The following is a 10,265-nucleotide window of genomic DNA, read 5'->3' as shown; positions in this document are numbered from 1 at the left end:
GTATGATATGAGAGTAATTAAACCCTTCTACCTAATGCTGACTACATATATGTGACCTAGTATAACACAAGGAACAAACCTTTTATTCAAGAGAAACTACGTGTAAATGTCATCGGCAAAGACATATATGTATATTAAGAAAGTTTGTATAATACCTAAGGAAGACAGGTGGAAAGTGTTTGTGTACCTGCCTACTATAATAAAAGGTATATAAATGGTAGAAAGAAAATTGGTACCGCAGGCCCTCCTTTGTTTAGGAGGTATGTATGTATATACGTTATTGAGAACAACAGATCTGTTTTTATTTCAAATATAAAATGCATGCATATAATTTTGAAATTGTAATTTGGAATTTGTTTTGAATTCAAGAAGATGCACCACTGTTTAAAACATAAGCATTGTATGTTATTGCTTATAAACCTTAAGGGATTGTGAGTCATGACTTGATTCATTTGCTGGAAAAACATAAACCAAAAATAGATGCTATGGTCAGGGTAGTGCATAAGGCCCAAACGAAATGCTATAGCCAAAAGCAGAATGCTTTAAAATTGAATCACAGTCTCTTCCTTTGCTGTAGCATAGGACTGAATTCAGATTTTCAAAGCAGAAAGAAGCTACATGCAAAAATTATTTACAAGAACACTGAGCTCCGTAACATAGTAAGTGACATCAGATAAAACCTGAATGATCCATCCAGTCTGCCCAACAGTCACATTCAATATCAATTCAAGATTAAATCAACAATGAACGTGATATTATATACTTGATCATTGTCTTTCATTGGTGTTTCTGGGACATAGACCGTAGAAGTTTGCCAGGCTAAGAAGTTCTGAGAGAAGAAAATATTTCTCTGCTAAGTGAACATTATTTTGCTTTGGGAACTTAAAGATTGGGGTTTAAAGGAGAAATTGTAGGTTAGTGATAAGAAGAATAAAAATATTAAAAAAAAACTTTATCAACTAATCTCCATACTCTTTCCCCCTAGTTATAAAACTTGAACTTTGTACCACAGCATTAACAGCCTCTAGCAGGCACTGCAGGACCTAGTTTAGTCTTGGGGGGGGGGGGGAGAAGAGCAAGCATCTCTCTATATAAAACGCACCTCCAACGTTCGAATGAAGCCTCTGTTAGCCAAAAGTGAAGGGGGTGAGATCGCATTGTGTCTGCCCCGCCCACGCGTCAAACGTGATGACATCGAGGGCGGAGCAATGACACTCATCCAATCGCAACGCTCGGCAGCGAAGCGTCAGGGAAGGAGGCGGCGCTCTCAACGTCTAGCCTTCCCTTCGCTGTGTTCCGCCTTCTTCTGACGTCAAAAGAAGGCGGAACACAGCGAAGGGAAACCTAGACGTCGGGAGCACCGCCTCCTTCCCTGACGCTTTGCTGCCGGAACCGCCACGGAGGTACATTTAAAAACAAGAAAAAAAAATAAAAACCATGTTGGGGGGAGCGAAGAGGGTGGCCACAAAAGAAAAACAATGGGAGCGGGAGGGCAGGGGAGAAACGACACCATGGATGCGAAGGGGGGGGGGAAGAAGAGGGCGGCCCAGTCTGGGACATGGGAGAGAGAGGAGCATGGATGCAAGGGGGGGTCATGGAAGGGAGACAGGGGACTTGCTGGAAAAGGATGAATGGAGGCGGCAGGGGACAGAGGAGCATGGATGGGCATGGATTGGGAGGGCAGGGCTCAGGGAGAGAGGGCAATTGCTGGAAAGGGATGAATGGAGGGGGCAGGGGACAGAGGAGCATGGATGGGCATGGATTGGGAGGGCAGGACTCAGGGAGAGAGGGAAATTGCTGGATAGGGATGAATAGAGGGGACAGATGGGCATGGATGGATATGGATTGCAGGGCAGGCCTCAGGGAGACAGGGCAATTGCTGGATAGGGAAAAATGGAGGGGCCAGGTGACAGATGAGCATGGATGGGCATGGATTGGAAGGGCAGGACTCAGGGAGAGGGGAATTGCTGGATAGGGATGAATGGAGGGCACAGATGGGCATGGATGCATATGGATTGCAGGGCAGGCCTCAGGCAGAGAGGGGAATTGCTGGATAGGGATGAATGGAGGGGCCAGGTGAAAGAGGAGCATGGATTGGAAGGGCAGGACTCAGGGAGAGAGGGAAATTGCTGGATAGGGATGAATGGAGGGGACAGATGGCCATGGATGGATATGGATTGCAGGGCAGGCCTCAGGCAGAGAGGGGAAATGCTGGATAGGGAAAAATGCAGGGGCCAGGTGACAAAGGAGCATGGATGGGCATGGATTGGAAGGGCAGGACTCATGGAGAGGGGAATTGCTGGATAGGGATGAATGGAGGGGACAGATGGCCATGGATGCATATGGATTGCAGGGCAGGCCTCAGGGAGACAGCGGAATTGCTGGATAGGGATGAATGGAGGGGCCAGGTGACAGAGGAGCATGGATTGGACTCACACTTTCACTCTGACTCTCAAACACTCACTCTCACATACACTCTCCCAAACACACACACTCCGAGGAAAACCTTGCTAGCGCCCGTTTCATTTGTGTCAGAAACGGGCCTTTTTTTACTAGTTATTAAATAGTTTCCATAGTGTACAACCCTTTTCCCATAGTTTTAAACTGAAATTTTCTCTAGAAGTAGACACTTTTCCTATAGTTTTAAACTGAAACTGTTTGAAGCAGTCCACTTTGATTCAAAACTATATAAACAGGAAAGATCCCACTTAACATTCTTTCTGAGAGGGTCTGAGAGAAGACGACATTTCTCTGGTAAGCGAACATTATTTTGCTTTGTACTTTGGGAATTTAAAGATTGGGGCTTAAAGGAGGAATTATAGGTTAGTGACATATCTATTTAAAGAATTTTGATTAGATTGTTGTGTAATTTCTGGCTATTATGTAGTAATTTTCTTTTGTAATCTGCAGTGAACCATCCATGGTATTTGCTGAATAAAAGCAGTGTATGATATAACGTGCTTCTAGTGATGTCTCTAAACAGAAATATTTGGGGGGGGGGTCCTGGGGGAGTCACAATGACATTTTTGCACATCATACCCTTCTTCCTCCCCCCCCCCCCCCCCCGCACACAGTTTTAAACAAGAATTATAACTGACAGAACATAAGAGTAGACATAGAGGGGCATAATCGAATTGCGCTGGCCATTTCTATGGGCGGCCATCTTCGGGGCCAGCGCCGCAAGTGGGCAGAGCCAACCGTATTTTCGAAAAAGATGGCCAGCCATCTTTTTCTTCGCTATTACGGTTGGGGCCGGCCAAATGTCAGAGATCGTCAGGTTTGAGATCGCCGGCATCGGTTTTCAGCCATAATGGAAAATAATGCCAGCGATCTCAAACCCAGCCAAATTCAAGGCATTTGGTCGTGGGAGGAGCCAACATTTGTAGTGCACTGGCCCCCCTGACATGCCAGGACACCAACCGGGCACCCTAGGGGGCACTTCTAACAATTTTAAAATAAAATAAAAATAGCTCCCAGGTGCATAGCCCCCCCCCCCAAAACCCACTGCCCACAACTCTACACCATTACCATAGCCCTAAGGGGTGAAAGGGGGCACCTACATGTGGGTATAGTGGGTTTGGGTGGGTTTTGGAGGGCTCCCATTTACCCTATACCATATTGGAAGATGAGCATGTGAAGGATTCCTTTATGTTGAATATTTTTCCTTTGTGAATTACTGTGGGATCCTGTAAAATGTTTTGGCATAGTTTGTAGCTGGATATATTGCAAGGATGTGTGCCACACTCTTCTTTTTGAGTTTCTATCAGAATCTTGCTTCTCACTAGCTTGCGTTTTAAATTGGGTGGCTGTTGGAAGGCCAGCACTGGTGGGGAAGGGAATAATCTCTTTCAGTAGTTCATCTTCCTGGAGTAGTGGCTGTAGATCTTTTATGATTTTTCTTAATTTTTCTAGTTCTGGGTTGCATGTCACTACAAGGAGGTTTCTGTCTGTGGCTTTCTTTTCCTTGTACTGTAGCAGATTCTCCCTAGGTGTTTTAAGGGAGGAGGCAACATTCTTGGAGATTATTTTGGGGATGTAGCCTACTACAGACACTACTCCCTGCAGGCCTCGTCTCTGTTCCTGTGGGCTCTGTTCTCATCTACAGAAGCCTTAAACACTTATGATTTTATATTTATATCTTTTTATTAAAGTATAAAAAGGAACTATATGCTGTGCAACTGTTGTATAAATTACAAATAGAAAACAATAATAACAATGAGCAACTATAATAAACCCTCCCACCACCACCAACCTCTACCCTTCCAACCCCAACAAAAGCTGACTTCAACTATCCCAAGGAATCCTAATCCACCCTGTTAAAATGTCCAAGGGTTCAAAATACAATCTGTTCTGTATGCCGTAGAGGGAAGAAATATGCCCAATGAAGCACTATGATTTTTTAATCTATGGATGAATAAGAAGTCATCAACAATTTCAGGATTCAGTCTAGCTCTTCTGTCTTCCACAGTCCCTCCTGCAACAGAAGATGTCTTCTTAGAAGATGTGCTGGTAGCAGGATGTACAGGATCCCCTGTGCAAATTTTGCTAGATGTGGCCACCATGTTTGTTTCTTCAAAAAATAAAAATATTGTCGTCTGCACCAATGAAACATAAAATAACAATCCAGTTGATTAACAGGTTTCAAAGGACAAAGTGGCACATCGACAAAGTTTGTCCCCGTCCTCATGGGCTCCGTCCCCGCAGGCTCTGTCCCCGTCTCCGTGTCATTCTCTAGTTCTGCCTTAACATATGCTCTCCCTATGTGTTGATTTTAAGATTTGTCTTTTCATTTGCATTTATCATAATATGGTTGTTATATTAGTTCACCTGCAACTTAAAAATAAAAATACCCAGCAGAAATAACATTTGCCATTTGTATTGTCTAAGATAAGGAGCACATTATGTAAAATCTGTGCCAGTAGTACATCTCCTCTGATTCATCAACCATTGTTAATGATAGTGACCATAACTAAATTATTAAGCCATAAGGATCCAGGTCTACAGGACTGCTCTAGTAAATCTCATTATAATGGCAAGGAATAATGCCACCAGTGTAATAAAATAACTAAGAAATATTTGTTCTGTTTGTTAAACAGTATTCTAAAATTAATTTCATAACATTTTTTTCAGTTCAGCAGAAATTAGTTCTGGTTATCATTGTGATAGCTGCCTCTGACCAGATGCTTTTAACATGCTCTTACTGGAATTTTGCACAGAGCAGTATCCCATCAGGCAGTGCTCTTACTCTGATCCACTGGATCCCAGTTTTTCATGTCATAAGATTGAAAAGAATTAGAATGCAAACCTAATCTTTTATTTGGAATGCTCTAAAGCAAAAGTGCATTTCTTGTATGTGGCATAAAGTAAAAGAATGGAGCGCAACAGCTGTTTGCACATTGCTATTGTCATTTGAATCTGTGGCTCTTTCAGTCCCATGGGCCACTTGTGCTCACGGCTGATGATTTTAGAAAAAGCAGATTTTTCTGAGACCCTGAATGTCCCAGTCCATTTGGGGGCTTGAACAGTGATAATTCTCCCAAACACAGAGTCCACCCCGCTTAATCTGACTGGCTCTGGTTTAATGATGTCCTTTTTGTTCTTGATAGTTCTCTGCTCAGAGGATGAACCGGGCAGCCTGGAGCTCAGTCCTGCCTCTAGGGCTGTGCTGTCAATGACACCTGCAAGATCCTGAAAACGCAGCTGTATTTCCAGGTCAGAAGTGCTGGCCTGGAAGCACTGTGCTGCCCTGAAGGGGTGCTTCGTAGAAGGTCTGGGAGTCGTACGTCGCAACCACTGGAAGCTCTCATCTAGTGGTGTCCATGGTGACCAAAGCTGGTATCCTGCCATACTCACATCTAGGACACAGTGGGGAAAGCTGTTAGATCTGATGTCAACATTTCTGCATGTGAAACAGTAATAAACAAGTCCACCACCTTCAGGAAAGACCTAAGGTGCCAGATGAAACAGACAACAAATGGACAGTACTACAAATTAGGTGAGTTTACAGCCTGAGAATGGGAGGAAATACATATACAACTTTACGTTTTTGTGCTTTTAATAAATTTGAGATCTAGTTTTAGACTGACTCATTGCTGATAAAAATCCCCAATTCACCAAGTGGTGAAAAAAATGTGTTTGCTATCATCTTAGCCCATAAATCAAATATTGAGACGGAAGATGGGGGGGTGAGAATCAAACATAAACAGAGAGCTCTTACCTAGCCTCCTGCTTAACTTTGCAGGGCCTGTCTCTTATATATTTTGTTTACAGTGCTGAATACATCTAGTAGCACCTAGAAAAAATAACTAGAATTAGTAGCAGACAAACAGAAAGCTTTTACCTATCCTACTGCTTAACTTTTTTATTTAAGTAGATAAAGGCTTTACCTAGTGGAGGAGTAGTCTCATGGTTTGAGTGGTGGGCTAAAAGCCTGGGAAGCCTAGCTCAAATCCCACTGCAGAGCCCTGTGATCTTGGGCAAGTCACTTAACCCTCCACTGTCCTCAGGTGCAAACACAGAACTATGACTGGGATATGGTTATACTGGGTTATAATCTGTTCAGGAAACAAGAACAGAGAGGGAGTGGCATTATATCTCAAAGATAATATTAAAGCTACAGAACTGCAGGACCAACAGGGTTAGGAAGAGGCACTGTGAATCATTCTAGAAAGAAGGAATGGAAAATGTGTTTACAGGCCACCTCCACAGACAGAAGAAGTGGACCAAGATTGAACTGAAGACATTCAAAATACAGCTGTGAAAAGGAAAGTACTACTAATAGATGATTTTAATATGCCAGATATTAATTGGGGTAACCCTTTTGTGGGGTATTCTAGACATAGGGAGATCCTGGATTCTCTACAGGGGGAACTATTCTAGCAGTTGGTAATGAGGTCATACTAGACAGTGCTTATGGATGGGGAGAGCGTTTCTGATGTTACAGTAGGTGACCATCTGGCTCACCACATAGTGTGATTTGGAAGGCTACTTTGATTCTCAAAAGTAGTAGCTGAAAAGGTAAGGATACCACATGGTGTGATTAAGACAGGTGTAGAGAGGGTTCTAGACTAAAAACAATCACAAAGAAACCCCCCCCCCCAAAAAAAAAAAAAAAAAACCCTAACTTTGTCCATAAGAACATAAGAGTAGCCATACTGGGTCAGGCCAAATGGTCCATCTAGCCCAGTATACTGTTTTCCAAACAGTGACCAAGCCAGGTCACTCACAAGTACCTGGCAGGAACCCAACACTCCATACTACAATCCAAGGCAAGCCTCAATAGCAGACTATGGACTTTTCATCCAGGAATTTGTCCAAACCTTTTTTAAACCCAGATATGTTAACCGCTGTTACCACATCCTCCAGCAAAGAGTCCCAGAGCTTAACTATTCATTGAGTGAAAAATATTTCATCCTATTTGTTTTAAAAGTATTTCCATGTAACTTCCTCAAGTGTCCCCTAGTCTTTGTACTTTTGGAATGAGTAAAAAATCAATTTACTTCTATTCATTCTACACCACTCAGGATTTTGTAGACCTCAATCATATCTCCTCCTAATGCCTATTATAGCTACCTCATCATTTGTATCTGGATTTTCAGAAGGCGTTTGACAAAGTGCCTCATGAAAGACTCCAGAGGAAACTGGAGAGTCATGGGATCGGAGGTAGGGTATTACTATGGATTAAGAGCTGGTTGAAGGATAGGAAGTAGAGAGTAGGATTGAATGGTCAGTATTCTCAATGGAGAAGGGTAGTTACTGGGGTCCCTTCAGGGGTCTGTGATAGGACCGCTGCTTTTTAACATATTTATAAATGACCTAGAAATGGGAGTAACTAGTGAGGTAATTAAATTCGCAGATGACACAAAGTTATTCAGGGTCGTCAAGTCTCAGGAGGAGTGTGAAAGATTACAGGAAGACCTCGCAAGACTGGGGGATTGGGCGTCCAAGTGGCAGATGAAGTTCAATGTTGACAAGTGCAAAGTGATGCATGTGGTAAGAGGAACCCAAATTACAGCTATGTCATGCAAGGTTCCGCGTTAGGAGTCACAGACCTAGAAAGGGATCTGGGAGTCATCGTTGATAAGACTTTGAAAACTTCTGCTCAGTGTGCTGCGGCGGCTAAGAAAGCACACAGAATGTTGAGTATTATTAGGAAAGGGATGGAAAACAAACACGAGGATGTTATAATACCGTTGTATCGCTCCATGGTGTGACCACGCCTAGAGTATTGTGTCCATTTCTGGTCGCTGCATCTCAAAAAAGATATAAAGGAATTAGAAAAGGTGCAGAGAAGGGCGACAAAAATGATAAAGGGAATAGAACGACTTCCCTACGAGGAAAGGCTGAGAAGGTTAGGGCTCTTCAGCTTGGAGAAAAGGCAGCTGAGGGGTGATATGATAGAAGTCTATAAGATAATGAGCGCAGTAGAGAGGACAGATGTGAAGTGTTTGTTTACATTTTCAAAAAATAATAGAACCAGGGGACACAAGATGAAGCTAGAATATGGTAGATTTAAAACAAATAGGAATCAAACAAAATAAAACATGGAAAAGAAAATAAGATGATACCTTTTTTATTGGACATAATACATTTCTTGATTAGCTTTCGAAGGTTGCCCTTCTTCGTCAGATCGGAAATAAGCAAATGTGGTAGCAGATAGTATATATGAGAGAAACATCAAAGCATTACTTTGATAGTCTGACAGAGTGGGAGGGTGGGGGTGGGTATGAGGTATGCATGGGGACATCAAAGCATTTCATTGATATTCTAACAGAATAGGTGTTGGTAGGTGAGAGGAGGGTAATAAACAGAGAAATACAGCTTTATGGTTTATAATGGGTTAGAAAACCCAGATCCTTATTAAGTCCTGTTTGTTGGGTGTCAAAATATTCAATCATTCTTATTTCAAATATTTTGACACCCAACAAACAGGACTTAATAAAGATCTGGGTTTTCTAACCCATTATAAACCATAAAGCTGTATTTCTCTGTTTATTTCTCTGTTTATTACCCTCCTCTCACCTACCAACACCCATTCTGTTAGATTTTTTTTCTTGGATCTTTAGGTACCTGGGGCAAGTATCCAATTTACAGTGAGAGTTGGAGAACCTTTTAATTGCCTGGGTGACTGTTTCCGCCGTGAGGAGAGCGAAGTTTGACCAGGTTCGGTCCACTGGGTATTCACCAGGGGTTGGGTCCAAGCCAGTGATGAAATTTTCGATATCAGTGTTGTCCTGAGGTAGCGTGTTACGTAGGTTTGCAATTTTTTCATTGAAGTATTTAGCAAGGTTGTCTGCAGATGGGATGTCATTATTGGTTGGTTTTCCTCCAGGAACTTGTCCAAACCTTTTTAAAACCCAGGTAAACTAACTTCTGTTACTACATCCTCCTGCAAAGAGTTCCAGAGCTTAACTATTCGTTGAGTGAAAAAAACACGTCTTTCTGTATTTCCATGTAACTTGAGCATACCCTAGTCTTTGTACTTTTTGAAAGAGTAAAAATCGATTCACTTCCACTCGTTCTACACCACTAAAGATTTTGTAGACCATCTCTTTTCCAAGCTGAAGTGTCCTAACCTTTTTAGTCTTTCCTCATATGAGAGGAGTTTCATCTCCTTTATCATTTTGGTTGCTCTTCTTTGAACCAGAAATGAATGCAATACTCAAGGTGAAGTCGTACCATGGAGCGACACTAGCATTATAGTATTCTTGGTCTTATTTGCCATCCCATTTCCTAATAATTCCTAGCATCCTGTTTGCTTTTTTGGCCATTGCCACACACTGGGCACAAGATTATAGCGTATTGTCTACAATGATACTTAGAACTTTTTCTTGGGGGTTGACTCCTAAGATGGACCCTAGCATCAAGTAACTATGATTTTGATTATTCTTTCCAATGTGCACTACTTTGCATCTGTCCACATTAAACTTCAACTGCCATTTGGATGGCGTTTTCCAGTTTCCTAAGGTCCTCCTGAAAATTTTTAACGGAATAGTTTTATGTCATGTGCAAATTCATCCCTCTGTTTACTAAGCTGCGCGGCAATGCCGACACAGTCAATTCAAAGTGAATGGGCTTTGTCGTCATTAGCGCATGGCTTCTGATTTCTAGGTAATTTATAAATATGTTAAATATATCCGGTCCCAGTACAGAGCCCTGCAACACTCTGCTATTCACCCTCCTCCATTGAGAAAAACGGCCATTTAACTCTACCCTCTGTTTTCTGTCCTGTAACTATGACTTTTTAACAATTTCTCAAGAGTCTC

At 42.2% G+C, this 10,265-nt stretch overlaps 1 protein-coding gene across 1 annotated transcript; it reads right to left on the bottom strand.

Annotated features, from left to right (window-relative positions):
- Positions 1–5,313: 5,313 nt before the first annotated feature.
- FANCD2OS (FANCD2 opposite strand) lies at positions 5,314–5,970 on the bottom strand. Its single transcript, XM_030208650.1, has one exon. It carries the CDS (start codon positions 5,845–5,847, stop codon positions 5,314–5,316), a length of 534 nt encoding a protein of 177 aa, XP_030064510.1. The 5' UTR covers positions 5,848–5,970.
- Positions 5,971–10,265: the final 4,295 nt, after the last annotated feature.

Source organism: Microcaecilia unicolor, chromosome 6 (genome assembly GCF_901765095.1).
Source record: "Microcaecilia unicolor chromosome 6, aMicUni1.1, whole genome shotgun sequence".
NCBI classification, from domain to species: Eukaryota; Metazoa; Chordata; class Amphibia; order Gymnophiona; family Siphonopidae; genus Microcaecilia; species Microcaecilia unicolor.
The sequence above is the reverse complement of the archived record's forward strand: the minus strand, read 5'-3'. Positions and strand labels throughout refer to the sequence as shown.

What these genes read in the sequence shown, in the direction of transcription:
- FANCD2OS (XM_030208650.1), bottom strand. Translation starts at nt 5,847, where the DNA reads ATGGCAGGATACCAGCTTTGGTCACCATGGACACCACTAGATGAGAGC.